General features: G+C 37.3%; 1 protein-coding gene across 4 annotated transcripts in view; it reads right to left on the reverse strand.

The window, feature by feature from the left end:
• LOC131505037 (protein argonaute-3) overlaps window positions 1-17671 on the reverse strand; it is a 118659-nt gene that overhangs the window by 20276 nt on the left and 80712 nt on the right. For all 4 annotated transcript variants that reach the window (XM_058718088.1, XM_058718087.1, XM_058718089.1 and 1 more), the window contains 5 exons: window positions 16626-16748; window positions 15916-16049; window positions 13192-13376; window positions 1826-1985; window positions 254-344 (listed from right to left, as the gene is read on the reverse strand). In XM_058718088.1, coding sequence (XP_058574071.1) covers window positions 254-344; window positions 1826-1985; window positions 13192-13376; window positions 15916-16049; window positions 16626-16748 — 693 coding nt within the window. The remainder of the gene's footprint in view (window positions 1-253; window positions 345-1825; window positions 1986-13191; window positions 13377-15915; window positions 16050-16625; window positions 16749-17671) is intronic.

The raw sequence follows: 17671 nt of genomic DNA on the forward strand, positions 1-17671 counted from the left end.
CAATGTGAGGCTCAAACTCACAAACTGCAAGATCATGACCTGAGCCGAAGTCGGAAGATTAACTGTGCTACCCAGGTGCCCCAAGGGAATGATCATCCTTTAAAAAAAATCCAAAGACTATTTGAAAATTGGTTCTAGATATATATATTTATAAAAATTGGTTTCAAAGAAAAAATGTCATTAAAATTCAAAAAGCTGAAACCAAAATGTTGATCCTTTAAACTTTAGACAAGATAAACCTAATAACACTCACAGCAGCAATAGAAGGCTTCTTCCCATCACCAGCTGGTGGATGAGTGACATCTGCTCCCAAAAAGATCACGGGTTGCTGGAACACAGAAGGTCTTAAACACATTTTTTAAAAGAGTTAGATAATTCATTTTTTCATAATGCATTTATCTGTTCATACTACTGCCACACAAATACACGTTGCTGACACAGCACAGAGGAGGTCTTACACAGACAGCGTCAAAGGCCTGAATTACTGTTTTATTCTCTTCATTCATGAATCCCTGACTCAATGAAGTAAAAGCTATCACAATAGGTCTATCCAATGTCCTATTCAGAGCAATTTTCTGCCTTAAACATTGGTGCTGGTGGTTGCAAAGGGCAGGCATTCTTCATAAGAGGCATAAAATGATAAACTGCCTCATATTAATCCCAGTTTGTATCAATCTTTCTGTAATCTATTTACATTTAAACTATGTAATCTCTCAAGGAGAAAAAGAATCATTAACCTTTTCACTGAAAAGGATTACAGGAATCTACTACTCCCCTTCCTGTGGCCAAAAGTATAAATACTTAACAGTCATAAAGTAGTTGGTCAGTCATTTTATTTAAAAAACTATATCCTTTATGGGGTGCCTGGGTGGCTCAGTCAGTTAAGCATCTAATTCCTTATCTCGGCTCAGGTCATGATCTCATGGTTCATGAGACAGAGCCCCTCATAACACTCTGTGCTGACAGTGCGGAGCCTGCTTGGAATTCTCCCTCTCTCTCCTGCTTGTGTTCTCTCTCAAAAAAGATAAACATTAAAGAAAACCAACAATTATGTCCTTTAAGATTCAAATGATTGTCTCTTAGTTGGTGCACTTGACAGAATTCTATACCCATCTCATTTATGATTCTCATCTATTTAACAGACAGCATGGAAAAACAGAAAACAAAAAGGGCTTTTGTGCCAAACACACATGGGTCTATCCTTATTCTAATGCTTATCTGTGGTGCATTCTAGTCCAGATATTTTTTTAAAGCCTCAGTTGTTTCAACTATTAAAAGGAAACCTGTTGTTCAATTCTCAGTCTCTTGCCCAGCACCTGTTTCTAGGTCATTATGTCATTCTTCCTAAGAGCTCTTAGACATGATAACAATTTGACAGTAACATCTGTTGTCCTACTGAAGGTAGCAGAGGTTGACAAGGCTCACTTAAATGATTCACTTAACTGACATGCCCCACCCAAGACCCTCCATTCTTCCCTTACTTTCTAAGTTGAGTGAGCAGCCTCATAATACCAGATTAAAGAGGACTATCAAATAACGAGAAAATTCTTCAAGTTGAGCTCTCCAGTGAGAAATACGTAAAGTTCTCAAATACTTTCTAACTGGGCAAGAGGTTATTTGTATATACTAAATAAAAATGGAGTTGAAAGGGGATTTTTCACAAGGGAATCTCTTAATCTTGCCTTAAATTTTTTTGCTAAAATGTCTACTTATCTCCCATAGCAGGAATCATCAAAAATGTCTCTTACACTGATTTTAGATATAGTGATATATAGAAAAATTAAGATGAAAAGTAATTAACATTTAATTGATTAGCTTATCTTACCTTTGATGAGGTACAAGAATATTATTGATCCCTCCGAGTTTAACATTTATCTTTAGGCACAAGTTTGAGAGAGTTTGAGGGGATGTTTTTATTACATTCTTGACTTGGACACACTGCGTAGCCATACCCAAAAGTGTATCTCCTACACGTTTCACTTCCGCTATGGAACAAATACAAATACCTCCAGTTAGAAAAAAGGTCAAGCTTCACTGAAAACTAAGCTATACATCACTGGATTACAGGACTCTAAAAATTATAACAATACTAAAACAATGCTGTTATAATTTAAAGTATACTGCCTTGAAGATTAGCTTAAATATTTAGTGATAATTTTCCCATTTGTTTTCTTCTTTATGTAACAAAGTATATTTTTGTCATCATAAAAATAATATAACCATAATAACTGAAAATCCAGAAAGAAAAATATCACACATAATCCCTTGTTAGCATTTTATTGTACTTTCTTCCAGTGATTTTCTCATTTATATTATTTTAATGCAGTTATACTTATAGTATAGTTACAGCATTCAATCTTATTTTGCAACTTTTAACTTAAAATTAGTCTTTACAGTGTATGGGGCATCTTGGCGGCTTAGTTGGTTAATTAAGTGTATGATTCTTGGTCTTGGCTCAGGTTATGATCTCATGGTTCGTGAGTTCAAGCCTTGAGTCAGGCTCTGTGCTGCCAGAGCCCACTTAGGACTCTCTCTGTCTCTCTTTTTGTACCTGCCCCCCCCAACTCTCCCATGTATGCTCCTTCTTTCAAAATAAATAAACATTAAAAAAAATAAAATAAAAAGTCTTTACAATGTAAAGAATAAAAGGTCCCTGTAACTTTCCTTCTCTTTGCCATTATGACAACCATAAAGAGTTCAGTATACACACCTTCTTTTTTATAAAACACATGGAAAACTTTTCTTTTTAATGTTTATTTTGAGAGAGAGAGAGAAAGAGAGCAGGGCAGAGACAGAGGAGAGAGAATCCAAAGAGGGCCCTGAGCTGTCAGCACAGATCCCGATGCAAGGCTAGAAATCACCAACCGTGAGATCATGACCAGAGCCGAAATCAAGGGCCAGATGCTTAACCAACTGAGCCACTCAGGTGCCCCACACACGGAAATAAATAAATAAATAAATAGATAAATAAATAAATAAATAAATAAATAAATTTATTTTAAAAGCAAACCTGCATTCTATTTTGCAAACTGGCATTTTCATTTAATAATGTAGTATATTCTGAATCTTAATATATAAATTGCTATTATTTCTAATAATAACAGTCTGTTTTTAAATGTCATAAAGAAGCTAACCAGTCATACACAGATATGTTTATAGCTTGTTCCAGGTTCTCATTATTTCAAACAAAGCTACACAAATAATATCCCTGTACATTTATTTTTGTTTGGTTATGTAACTACAGCTTCAGGATACATTTCTACAAATAGAATTGAGGGGTCAGAGGTATATATATTTAACATTTTTGTAGATACTGATAAATTGCTCTCCAAAAAGGTTTATTCATTCACTCAACAAATATTTAATGTGCACCTAATACATGTTAGTACTGTGTGAGGCTCTAAATACACAATGTCTTTGAAGATGTACAAACGGCTAATAGTCACATTAAAAGGTGCTCCACATCACTAATTATTAGGGAAATGCAAATCAAAACCACAACATGATACCACTTCATACCCACTAGGATGGTTATTACCAAAAAGGAAAAAAAAAAAAAAAAAAAGAAAAGAAAATGACAAGTATTGCTGGGATGTGGAAAACTGGAACCCTTGTGCGTTACTGGTAGGAATGCAAAATGGTGCAGCTGCTATAAAAGAAGCAAATACAGTAGACTTGAACAGCATCATTAAATAACTGCAGTTAAAAGACATTTATAAAATACTTCACTTAATAACAGCAAGAATAGGGGCGCCTGGGTGGCGCAGTCGGTTAAGCGTCCGACTTCAGCCAGGTCACGATCTCACGGTCCGTGAGTTCGAGCCCCGCGTCAGGCTCTGGGCTGATGGCTCGGAGCCTGGAGCCTGTTTCCGATTCTGTGTCTCCCTCTCTCTCTGCCCCTCCCCCGTTCATGCTCTGTCTCTCTCTGTCCCAAAAATAAATAAAAAACGTTGAAAAAAAAAATAACAGCAAGAATATACATTCTTCTCAAACTTATACAACATTCAGTAAGACAGACCTCATTCTGGTCCAAAAACATAACTTAGCAAATTTAAAAGAACAGAAATCATACTAAATATGGTCTCAGACCACAGCCAAATTAAACTAGAAATCAGTAACAGAAAGATAGCTGGGAAATCCCAAAATATGTGTATATTACATTAAAAGTATACAGACTAGAAAGGAAGAAATAAAACTGCTCACAGGATACATGACTGTCTTGGTAGAAAATCCCAAAGAATGAAAGAAACCCCTCCTGGAACTAATAAGTGACTATAGTAGGGTTGCATGATACAAAGTAAATATACAAAAGTCACCTGCTTTCCTAAATGCCAAAAATGAACAACTGAAATTGAAAATGAAAAACACAATTACCATTCACATTAGTATCAAAAGAAAAAAAAAAGATACACTTGGGTATAAATCTAACAAAATGTGTACAGGATCTATACAAAATTGTAAAATTCTGATAAAAAGTCAAAGAAGCTCTAAACAGAGAGACAGTACGTCTTCAAGGATGGGAATACTTAACATTCTTAAGATGTCAATTCTTTCCAGCCTGATTAATAGACTCAATGTAATCCTAATAAAAATCTCAGCAAATTATTTTGTGGATATTGCAAACAGATTCTAAAGGTTATACAGAGAGGCAAAAGATTTAGAATAGCTAACACAATAGTGAAGAAGAACAAAGTCAGAGAACTGACACTACCTGACATTAAGACTTACATTAGTATCAAGACTGTGATGTTAGCAAATAAACAGACATATAGACCAATGGAACAAAATAAAAAGCCCAGAAATAGACACACAAATATAGTTAATCAATCTTTGACAAAGTAGCAAAGGCAACTTAATGGAGAAAGATAGTCCTTCCAACAAATAGAACTGGAAGAACTGGATAGTGACATGCAAAAAATTGAATCTAGTAACAGACAGTACATCTTTCACGGAAATTAACTCAAAATGAGTTATAAACCTATATATATAAAAAAAACTATAAAACTACTAGAAAGTAACATAGAAGAAATCTCATGTGACCCTGGGCTTGGTAACAAGGTTCTAATTTTTTTTTTTTTTTACTTTTTATTTATTTTTGAGAGAGACAGAGACAGAATGCGAGTGGGTTGGGGCAGAGAGAGAGACACACACACACACACACACACAGAATCTGAAGCAGGCTCCAGGCTCTGAGCTGTCAGCACAAAGCCCGACACGGAGCTTGTATTCATGAGCTATGAGATCATGACCTGAGCTGAAGTCAGACGCTCAACCATCTGAGCCACCCAGGTGGCCCTGCAACAAGCTCTAATTATAACCCCGAAAACATGATCTGTGAAAGAAAAATTAATGAGTTGGACTTTATTAACATTAGAGACTTTTAGTCTTTATTAACATTAGAAACTCTTTTTTTAAATGTTTATTTTTGAGACAGAGAGAGCGTGAGTGCGAGCATGAGCAGGGAAAGGGCAGAGAGGGGGAGACAGAGGATCTGAGATGGGCTCCATGTTGACAGCCCGATGTGGGGCTTGAACTCATGAACTGTGAGATCATGACTGGAGCCGAAGTTAGACCCTTAATCAACAGAGCCACCCAGGCACCCCTAGAAACTGTTAAGAGGATGAAAAGACAGGCCAGACTGGAAGAAAGTAAATGCAAAATACATATATGATAAAGAACTTGAAACCAAAATATACAAGAACTCTTAGAACTGAAAAATAAGAAAACAACTTAAAAGTGGGTGAAAGGCTGGAATAGACATGTCACTAAAAAAGATATACAGATGCTCAACGTCACTCTTCATCAGGGAAATCAAAACCACAAATCAAAACCACACTGAGATACCACCTCATGCCAAGTCAGAGTGGCTAAAATGAACAAATCAGGAGACTATAGATGCTGGCAAGGATGTGGAGAAATGGGAACCCTCTTGCACTGTTCGTGGGAATGCAAACTGATGCAGCCACTTTGGAAAACAGTGTGGAGGTTCCTCAAAAAATTAAAAATAGATCTACCCTATGATCCAGCAATAGCACTGCTAGGAATTTACTCAAGGGATACAGGAGTACTGATGCATAGGGGCACTTGTACCCCAATGTTTATAGCAGCACTTTCAACAATAGCCAAATTACGGAAAGAGCCTAAAGGTCCATCAACTGATGAATGGATAAAGAAATTGTGGTTTATATACACAATGGAATACTATGTGGCAATGAGAAAGAATGAAATATGGCTTTTTGTAGGAAGGTGGATGGAACTGGAGAGTGTTATGCTAAGTGAAATGAGTCATACAGAGACAGATACCATATGTTTTCACTCTTATGTGGATCCTGAGAAACTTAACAGAAGACCATGGGGGAGGGGAAGGAAAAAAAAAGTTAGAGAGGGAGAGATCCAAACCATAAGAGACTCTTAAAAACTGAGAATAAACTGGGGGTTGATGGGAGGTGGGAGGGAGGGGGAAGTGGGTGATGGGCATTGAGGAGGGCACCTGTTGGGATGAGCACTGGGTGTTGTATGGAAACAAATTAGACAATAAATTCATATTAAAAAAAAAGAAGAAGATATGTAGATGGCAAGTAAGCACGTGAAAAGATTCTCAACATTATGTGTCACTAAGGAATTGAAAATTAAAACAACAGTAAGATACACTACAAATTAGAATGGCTAAAATATTAAAAAATTGACAATACTAAATACTGAAGAGGATTTAGTACACAATAGGAACTTTTATTCGTTGCTGTGGGAATACAAAATGGTACAGCCATTTTTAAAAAGTTTATTCAGGGGTGCCTGGGTGGCTCAGTTGGTTAAGCGTCCGACTTCAGCTCAGGTCATGATCTCACGGTCCGTGAGTTCGAGCCCCGCGTCGGGCTCTGTGCTGACAGCTCGGAGCCTGGAGCCTGCTTCCGATTCTGTGTCTCCCTCTCTCTCTGACCCTCCCCCATTCATGCTCTGTCTCAAAAATAAATAAACATTAAAAAAAAATTAAAAAAAAAAAAAAGAAAAAAAAAGAAAAAAAAAGTTTATTCATTTACTTGTTTAAGCAGTCTCTACAGTCAATGTTGGTCTCAAACTCATGACCCAAAGATCAAAAGTCTCATGCTCTTCTTTTTTTTTTTTTTTTTTTAAATTTTTTTTTTTCAACGTTTTTTATTTATTTTTGGGACAGAGAGAGACAGAGCATGAACGGGGAAGGGGCAGAGAGAGAGGGAGACACACAGAATTGGAAACAGGCTCCAGGCTCCGAGCCATCAGCCCAGAGCCTGACGCAGGGCTCAAACTCACAGACCGCGAGATCGTGACCTGGCTGAAGTCGGACGCTTAACCGACTGCGCCACCCAGGCGCCCCAGTCTCATGCTCTTCTGACTGAGCCAGCCAGGGCCCGAGTATAGACATTTTGGCAGTCTCACCAAAAGATAAAGCAATTGTGTTCCTATTTACCCAAGTCAGTTGGAAACTTATTTATGTCTATCCAAAAACCTGCACGTGAATGTTTATAGCAGCAATCATAATTGCCAAAAAACTGGAAGCAATGAAAACATCCTTCTTGATTACGAGGTAAAAACAGGTTAAATGGATAACAAACTAATACATCTATACAATGGAATATTTTTCAGCAGTAAAAAGAAATGACTTATCAAGCTACAAAAAGACATGAAGGAACCTTAAATGCATACTGCTAAGTGAAAGAAGCCAATTAGGGTACATACTGTAGGAGTCCAACTATACAACATCTTAGAAAAGGCAAAACTATAGAAACAAAAGGGCCAGTGGATGTCAAGGTTTTGAGGAGAGACAGGGAGGGATGAACAGGTGGAGTACAGGGGATTTTTAGAGCCATGAAACTATTTTTTACGATACTGTATATATATGATGTTTTACATTTATCAAAACCCACAGGCCTGTCCAACACAAAAAGTGAACTTTAATGTAAGTTTTTGCATTAATTAAGATTTATAAATTTTATTTATTTATTTATAAATCAATTAATAATGATTTATCAGTATTGGTTCATTAAATGTACCACACCAATACAAGATGTTAATAACAGGGAAAACTTTGCAGAGAAAGGGGTAAATATATAGGAACTCTCTACACTATCTGCTTAATTTTTCTGTATATCTAAAATAAAAAAAAAATCTATTAATTAAAAAATTGCACTAGAAGAAATGTAGAGAATGGACTGAAAAGGAACTACAGGGAATGCAGGCAAGAATGTCAGCTAGGAGGCTATGGTAATACCAACTTTCTCTCCCATGAACAGTGTATGAGAGTCAATATTTATTTTTATTTTTGCCAGAAATGGGTATTATGATTATTAGTAAAAAATTACTTATTCAAGTTCATATTTTCTTAATGACTAATGAGGCTGAGCATCTTTTCATCAGATAACTGACCATTTGTTTCATTTGTTTTTCTGTTTTATGTCCTTTGTCTATTTTTCAGTTGAGTTGTTTGTCCTTTCCTTATTGATTTACAAATTCTTTGAGTTCAAGCTTCTGTATTTTATCAGTCTTTATCTTTTTTTGGGGGGTTGCCTGGGTGGCTCAGTTGGTTAAGCATCTGACTTTGGCTCAGGTCATGATCTCATAGCTCATGAGTTCGAGCCCTGCACTGGGCTCTGTGCTTTTTTTTTTTTTTTTAATGTTTATTTATTTTTGAAGGAGAGACAGAGCATGAGTGGGGGAGGGACAGAGAGAGAGAGAGGGAGACACAGAATCCAAAGCAGGATCAAGGCTCTGAGCTGTTAGCACACAGCTCAACCTGGGGTTTGAACTCACAAGCTGTAAGATCATGACCTGAGCCGAAGTTGGTCGGTTCAACTGAGCTACCCAGGCACCACTAAAAATTTTGAATTTTATAACATCATTTGTAACCACTGCATACTATTTTATTAACATATTATAGCTTACTCATTGTTTAAAGCCAGTTCTCAATAGTTTTATTTATTTTTAAAGGTTTATTTTTGAGAGATAGATAAGGCATGTGTGGGGGAGGGCCAGAGAGAGAGTGGGAAACACAGAATCCAAAGTAGGCTCCATGTTCTGAGCTGTCAGCATAGAGCCCGATATGGGAATGGAACCCACAAACCATGAGATAATGACCTAAGCCGAAGTTGGATGCTTAACCAACTGTGCCAACCAAGCACCCTCTCAATAGTTTTTTAACATCACAGATACCATTATGAAAATTCTATGCATAGAATTTTCTCCATTATGAATTCTTTCCTTTGAACACCTTTTTGTAATTGAAATTACTGAATCACACAAACACATTTTTATACTTTTGATAGGATATTATCAATTTAACTGCCATCAGCAATATATTAAAATTCTAGATTCACTTCATACTCAAAAGCACTAAGTATTATAATATTTAAATACATTTGCTAATTTAGTAACATAAAATTTTTCTTTCATTTTTTTTAAACGAAAGAGTGAATGTACTTGAGTGGGGGAAAGCAAGAGAAAATCTCAGGCAGGCTCCATACCCAGAGCAGAGTCCAACATGGGGCTCGATCCCACCACCTCAGGATCATGACCTGAGCGAAAACCGAGTCTAATGTTCAACCGAGTCACCCAGCTGCTCCTAAAATTTTTCCTTTTATTTACTTGTAGTTTTCTTTAACTTTTAGTGAAAACCAATACTTTCTCATATAACTGGTTTTGTTTTGTCTTGAGAAATTTTGGTTTATATTCTTGCTCACTAATCTATAAGAATATAAGGATTTTTTCTTTCATCACAATAACAGATCTATATGGATATTTTAATAATAAACTAGCCCTCTGTTGTCTCCATTTGCTGCAAACACTTTTTAGATTCTATTGGTTTCCATTTATTTACTTATTATCATTATATATTTGTGAGATATAGAAAATTGAATTTTTATGTAGTAAATCTAACAATTTCTCCTTTGTGAACAGTTCTATCCTTCTTTTCTTTTTAAGAGTTAGAGAGAGAATGTGAGTTGGGGAGGAGGGCAGAGGGAGAGAGAGAATTTTAAGCAGGCTCTGGGGCACCTCTGGTGGCTCAGTCCATTAAACATCCAGCTCTTGATTTCAGCTCAGGTCATGATCTCAAGGTTGGTGAGACTGAGCCTCACGTCAGGCTCTGCACTGATAGCATAGAGCCTGCTTGGGATACTCTCTCTGTTTCTCTTTTTCCCCCTCTGCTTCTCCCTACCTTTGTGCACGTGACTGCATGCTCGCTCTCTCTCAAAATAAATAAATAAACATAAAAAAAAAAAGAAAAAGAAAAAGAAAAAGGAATCTTAAGCAGGCTCCATGCTCAGGGTGGAGCTTGACATGGGGCTCAATCCCATGACCCTGGGAGCCTGACCTAAGCCAAAATCAAGAGTCAGATACTCAACCAAATGAGCCACTAAGGCACTTTTATCATTTAAAATTTTTTTTTAAATTTAGATTTAAGTTTGTTAACATACAGTGCAATATTGGTTTCTGGAGTAGAATTTAGTGATTCATCACTTATATATCAGTGCTTATCACAAGTGCCCTCCTCAGTACCCATCACTCCACCCTAGCCCATCTTCCACCCACCTCTGCCAACCCCCAGTTTATTCTCTATCATTAAGAGTTTGTTGTGGTTGGGGTGCATGGTGGCTCAGTCAGTTAAAGCATCCAACTCTTGATTTCGGCATAGGTTGTAATCTCATGGTTTGTGGGGTTGAGCCCCCTGTTGGGCTCCACGCTGACAGCATGGGGCCTGTTTTGGATTCTCCCCCTCCCTCCCCTCCCTCCAACATCTCTCTCAAAATAAATAAACATTAAAAAATAAGGTCTGTTGTGGTTTGTTTCCCTCTCCTCTCCCTTCCCACATGTTCATGTGTTTTGTTTCTTAAATTCCACATATCAGTAAAATCGTATCATATTTGTTTTTCTTGGACTGACTTATTTTGCATAGTATGATACATTCTAGCTCCAACCATGTCATTACAAATGGGAAGATTTCATTCTTTTTGACGGCTGAGTAATTCCATCGTATATAAATACTGTATATTCCTTACCCAGTCATTAGTCAATGGATATTTGGGCTCTTTCCATAGTTTGGCTGCTGCTGATAATGCTGCTATATAAACAATGAGGTGCAGCATGTACACCTTCAAATCTGTATTTTTGTATCTTTTGGGTAAATACCTAATAATGCAATTGTTGGATCATAGAGTAGTTCTATTTTTAGTTTCCTGAGGAACCTCCATACTATCCTCCAGAGTGGCTGCACCAGTTTGCATTTCCACCAACAGTGCAAGTGAGTTCTCCTTTCTCTGCATCCTTACTAACACCTGTTGTTTCTTGTGTTGTTAATTTTAGCCATTCTGACAGGTGTGAGGTGGTATCTCATCATGGTTTTGATTTGTATTTCCCTGATCACGAATGATGTTGAGGATCTTTTCATGTGTCTGTTTGCCATCTGGATGTCTTTGGAAAAATGTCTACTCATGTCTTCTGCCCTTTAAAAAAAATACTTATTTATTTTTGAGAGAGGGAGAGGGAGAGGCAGAGGGACAGGCAGAGGGAGAGGGGGACAGGGGAAGAGGGAGAGAGGGAGAGGCAGAGGGACAGGCAGAGGGGGAGAAGGGGAAAGAGGGAAAAGGGGGAGAGGGAGAGGGAGTAGGGCAGGGGCAGAGACAGAGGGAGAAAGAAAATCCCAAGCAGGCTCCAGCTTCAGCGCAGAGCCTGATGCAGAGCTTGAATGCACGAACCGCAAGATCATGAACCAAGTTGAAATCAAGTCACACACTTAACTGACTGAGCCACCCAGGCGCCTTCTGCCCATTTCTTAACTGGGTTATTTATTTTTTGGGTGTTGAGTTTGGTAAGTTCTTTATAGATTTTGGATACTATCAGATACGTTGTTTGCAAATATCTTCTGCCATTCTGTAGGCTGCCTTTTAGTTTTGTAGATTGTTTCCACCTGTTCTATCATTTCTAAACCTAAACGACTATACGCCATTCAGTAGTTTGAAAATTATACTTTCTTTGTATTTTTCAAGATTCAATGATTTATGTTTAACTTATAATTATGACTAAACTTTTTGTTTACAATAATAGTTATCATTTACTGGGTATTCACTATATAATAGGTACTATTCTAGGCCCTGTTTATATATGTAAATTTATTTAATCCTTACAACTACTCTCTATAGGTTAGTTATTTTTAGTATCCCAATTTCAAAGATGAGGACACTAAAGCCTAGTGTGGGTGGTTAAGTAATTCAGCTATATCACACAGGTAGTATAGCTGGCAGAACCTGTTTTTGTTTGTTTTTATTTTTTAGAGAGAGAGTCTGAGCAGTGAAGGGGCAGAGAAGGGGCCAGAGGATTTGAAGCAGGCTCCGTGCTGTCAGCAGAGAGCCTGATGCAAGGCTCAAACCCATGAACAGTGAGATCATAACCTGAGCTGAAGTTAGATGCTCAACCAACTGAGTCAGCCAGGAGCCCCCAGAACCTGGGTTTTAAGTAGCACAGTCTGACTCCAGAGCCTGTGCTCTTAACCAATATATCATATACTGATACTCAAGTTATCTCAATGCCATTTTAAAGAAATAATTCTTTTTTTTAACCATTTTTTTGTGATGCCTCCTTCACTAAAATTCTTTTCACAGGGTCTCTTCTTGGGACTATTAAAAAAAAAATTTTTTTTTATGTTTATTTATTTATTTATTTTTTTTTTCAACGTTTTTTATTTATTTTGGGGACAGAGAGAGACAGAGCATGAACGGGGGAGGGGCAGAGAGAGAGAGGGAGACACAGAATCGGAAACAGGCTCCAGGCTCCGAGCCATCAGCCCAGAGCCTGACGCGGGGCTCGAACTCACAGACCGCGAGATCGTGACCTGGCTGAAGTCGGACGCTTAACCGACTGCGCCACCCAGGCGCCCCTTTATGTTTATTTTTAAGAGAGGGGGAGAGAGAGAGAGTGCGAACAGGGGTGGGGCAGGGAGAGAGGGAGACACAAAATCCAAAGCAGGTTCCCTCTAAGCTGTCAGCACAGAGCCTGACGCAGGGCTCAAACACACGAACCGTGAGATCATGACCTGAGCTGAAGTCGGACGCTTAACCAACTGAGCCACCCAGGTGCCCTTCTTCTTGGGCTAGTTTGCTCTACTGATTTGTGTTTTCCAAAAATATCAAGTACTTGAAGAAAAAAACAATCTTAACACATCCTTACCATACACTGGCGTCTTCCCTGGCAGGATGACGATAATGAGCTGCAGCCCTGAGTAGGTGTTCTTGAGATGCCGGAACATGGGCTCCACACTGTCTGCCCCCTGCGCGTATTTGCAGAAGCAAGGCTGGCCCTGGATGGGCATCCCTGCATCTTTAGAAATCTTACGCAGCTGGTCCGTGAAACCCCTAGAAAGAGAAATCATTAAAACTAAATCCTTTGTCTAATTATTCACATCTACAAAGTGGAATGGAAAGTTTGAGAAGTGAATGGAAAATGAAGCAAAGATCTGTGTGCTCCATATATGAAGAGGTCACCAAGATTACTGAAATAAAGGTAATGGGGGGTCAGTAATCTATTTTCCAAACTAAGAATATTACTATAGAATTATGTGGTATTCTGTAGTTTATAAAGGGCATTAGTAATACAGTATGCTGGTTAAGAGTTCATTTCTAGACTTAGCATGACAGGTTTCAATCCTAATTCTGTCAATTACTAGCTCTGAAATCTTAAGCAAATTTTTTTAGTTTCTCTCATCTGTAAAATGATTACTTCCATTACAGAATTGGTGTGAATAAAGTGAGATAATAAATGAGCTTAGCACACTGCCCAAGACATGGTAAGAACTTGATAAATTTAAACTATTGTACACTTTTTTTTTTTTTTAAATAGTGTTTATTTTTTTTTAACATTCTTATTTATTTTTGAGAGAGACAGAGAGAGAGACACACACACAAAGTGTAAATAGGGGAGGGGCAAAGAGGGAGACACATAATCTAAAGCAGGCTCCAGGCTCTGAGAGGTCAGTACAGAGCCCGATGTGGAGCTCGAACCCACACACCGTGAAATCATGACCTGAGCTGAAGTCAGACGCTTAACTAACCAAGCCACCCAGGTGCCCAATTTCTTTTTTTTAAGTGTTATTTATTTATATTTGAGAGAGACAGAGAGAGAGCACATACATGAGCAGGGGAAGGGCAGAGGGAGAGGGAGACAAGACAGAGAATCCCAAGCAGGCTCTGCACTGTCTGAGCAGAGTCTAATGCAGGGCTCAAATTCACAAACCGTGAGACCATGACCTGAGCTAAAACCAAGAGGATGCTTAACAAAACTGAGCCACTCAGGTGCCCCATCGCACATTGTCTAATTTGATCATGACAACATTCATAAGAAAGTGGTAGGTGAGGTATTATTTCTATTTTACAGATGAGGCAACAGTTTCAGGGACATTAAGTATTTGACCAATGTCTAATGGCTACATAAATGTAGAGTCAGAAGTATGACCTACTCCAAAATTGCCTTCCACAATATTATGTATCTGAAACTAGAACAGCAGGGAAGGCTGTGTCTTCAGAAAAGATATATTAAAAAAAAAAAAAAAAAAAAAAAAAGAAACCAACATTTAAGAACAAATGAGGCAGGAAGCATTTCAATGCATTTTATCCACACTAAAAAAACCCCAGAAGACTAAATCCATATTAAAACAAAATTCTGCATTTAACTTAGGATAAACAAGTAATGATGTCATGCTTTAACAATCACTTTACTTGTTTTTAAAACAAATAAGGTCCTAAGCCAAGGATCTGAGTCATCTTTGCTCAAAAACATTCTAATTCCCTTAGAGACAAAGTTTGTAGGAATTCCCTTCTCCTTTTCCTTATTAGTGTTTAATTCAAGAAGTATGAAGTTGGATATTTTCAGTCAGCCTGAACAAGAACTACTAGCTGAAAGATTATGAGATTTCTATCAAGCCATGAATAACAAATGTAAAATGAAAAGAATAAGTCTAAGCCTGAAAAACAACTGGAGGCATTTTCTTTGGTCTTGAGGTCAAGATAATCATAGCATCGTAGTAAACTATCCTTCTGACATTTTACTTGAAAGCAAGGGGATAAAAACTCTGGCGAAAAATGTATATTAAGTGAGCCTTAAGACATACGTTTAGAAATTTAGAGTTAATAAGAAGTGAACATAATTAAATAGAAAAAATATTTTTATTTCTCATATGAAGGCAAAGCAAATTCTGAACTGACCTGGTTGGTAAACTGTATCTTTCAAAAACTATTCATTATGAGTATACTTTATAAGATCTATTAGTGGAGATTGAACTTAGACAATAATCATTTTCTTTCAAGGAAGGTGAGAAAATGGAAGTCTGGAAGCCTGTCCACTGAAAATGGACCATTTTTTTGTTTGTTTTCAATTTAAACAGAAGCTTACTGAGCACTTATATGCTGAGGAAATGAATTTGGGAAAAAAGGGAAGAAAGTGGTGGAGATGGAGGTCAAATTTTCGAAAGTAAGGAAGTGAAAATGAAGAGTTAAATCATTTTTTCAAGGAACTCAATTGAGAAGTAAGGATTTTATTTCATCCTCACCCAAGAGATAGGTATTATTATCTCTAAAAAGGTGAAAACTGAAGCATAAAGAAATTAAATAAATTATTCATGATAATATAGCCAGGAAGTGGCAAGGCTAGGAATTAAACATAACCTATTTGCCATCAAAAGCCAATGATGCTCCTTCCATACCACATAAGCTGGACTGTTAAGGTGCCTACAAGCATGAATCATAACTTTACTAACAAATTCAGAAAGTACTGACAAGAAACATTTTCAAAAGCTCAGTGATTACTCCATATTGAGACAATACAGTTAAAACATTAGCTAAAGTAGTTTAAAATTGAAACACAAAAAAATTCTCAAACCAATGTAATGATATGCCTTACTTCAATATTTCTTCTCTGCACTGCCTCTGTGTGGCGAAACAAGCTATAGCCCACATTTTTATTTCAACTCCTGTATGGAACTGTTTCCCTCGCATGTCCCATACTCCATGGCTTGGTGTTGCTACTGTCCGATTCTACAGAAAAAGGAAAAAGAGAAATAAGGCAAAAAAGAAATACTTAACATACAATTTATTTTAATGAGCTGAAAAGAAAAACATTTCAAATTGCTGAATTGATGTATATCTGACATTCTACATGTAATAGGCTACTCTACATCAATAGTATTTCTATTTTTTATCCTACAAAACCAAAACATCTAAACTCTGGCAAAGATACCCTAAAAGAAAAAAGTATTGTTGGAGTAAAACAACACTTTCTAATCTCAGACTTAGTTAGGATGCCCTTCTCTTTGTTTTTTTTTTTTTTTTTAATTTTTTTTTTCAACGTTTTTTATTTATTTTTGGGACAGAGAGAGACAGAGCATGAACGGGGGAGGGGCAGAGAGAGAGGGAGACACAGAATCGGAAGCAGGCTCCAGGCTCCGAGCCATCAGCCCAGAGCCTGACGCGGGGCTCGAACTCACAGACCGCGAGATCGTGACCTGGCTGAAGTCGGACGCTTAACCGACTGCGCCACCCAGGCGCCCCAGGATGCCCTTCTCTTTGTAAACAGAAATTGTTTTTAATTTAAAAACCATCAACAGGTTTTACCCGTCCTCCATACTGCAGCATAGGTGCTGGGAGTACACGTCCGGTTACATGGGCCATTTCATCCCGAACTTTAAATTGAAACTCCTGAACAAATGGATCTGTTTCGTAATTTGCACTTCTTACCTAACAACAGAAAAAGTTAGTAGTTATTTTCAAAATTTTCCCCACCCCCTGCTTTATTCATTAGAACCTTCCATTTTCTTCTCTTCACTGTATCAATAATGTTTTAGATCTAGTAATGGTGCCTTAAATACAGGATAGAGAATCTTAACCTGGGACTACAGATCATGAATGGACTGTAGAAGTCTGTGAACCTCCTGGTAATTTACAGAAATTTAAATGTATAAGGTAGAATAATAAGAAATTTCAACTATTTATAATCCATGAAAATGGCAATTTTATGTGATTAAACCTAATACATTTTGGAGAGGGTGGTCTAGGGATCATTAGAGGAAGAACCTCGTGACCTAAAAAATAAAAACTTCTAATTAGAAGATTCAGGCATATATGATTAAATTTTACTTAGAGTTTGACAGCAGCTATTGATGATTTTGAGGCTTTTTTTTCCCTGAATCATTTGATTTACAATTTATATAAAACTACTTGAATATTTTCTGACAAAAATTGCCATATTATAAAATATACTTAATGGGATACACTTAAAACAGATAAGGAAACCAGTATAAGATAAATAATTTTTACAAAATATATCTGTAGATACGAAGATTAAGATTTTATTAAAAATATTTTTTTTAAGTTCATTTTGTGTGTGTGAGAGAGAGAGAGAGAGAGAGAGATAATGAGGGGGAGGGACAGAAAGAGAGAGAGACAGAGGATCTGAAGTGGGTTCTGCACTGACTACAGAGAGCCTGATGTGGGGCTTGAACCCTGAGATCATGACCTGAGCTGAAGTCAGATGCTTAACCGACTGACCACCCAGGTGCCAAAAATTTATTTTAATTCAGTATAGACTTGGACCTCATAATATAATTCATGTTTATAGCATACTATAGTAACTATGTTTTTTCAAAACATATTTACTTGGT

This window comes from Neofelis nebulosa, chromosome 2 (genome assembly GCF_028018385.1).
Source record: "Neofelis nebulosa isolate mNeoNeb1 chromosome 2, mNeoNeb1.pri, whole genome shotgun sequence".
Taxonomy (NCBI): Eukaryota; Metazoa; Chordata; class Mammalia; order Carnivora; family Felidae; genus Neofelis; species Neofelis nebulosa.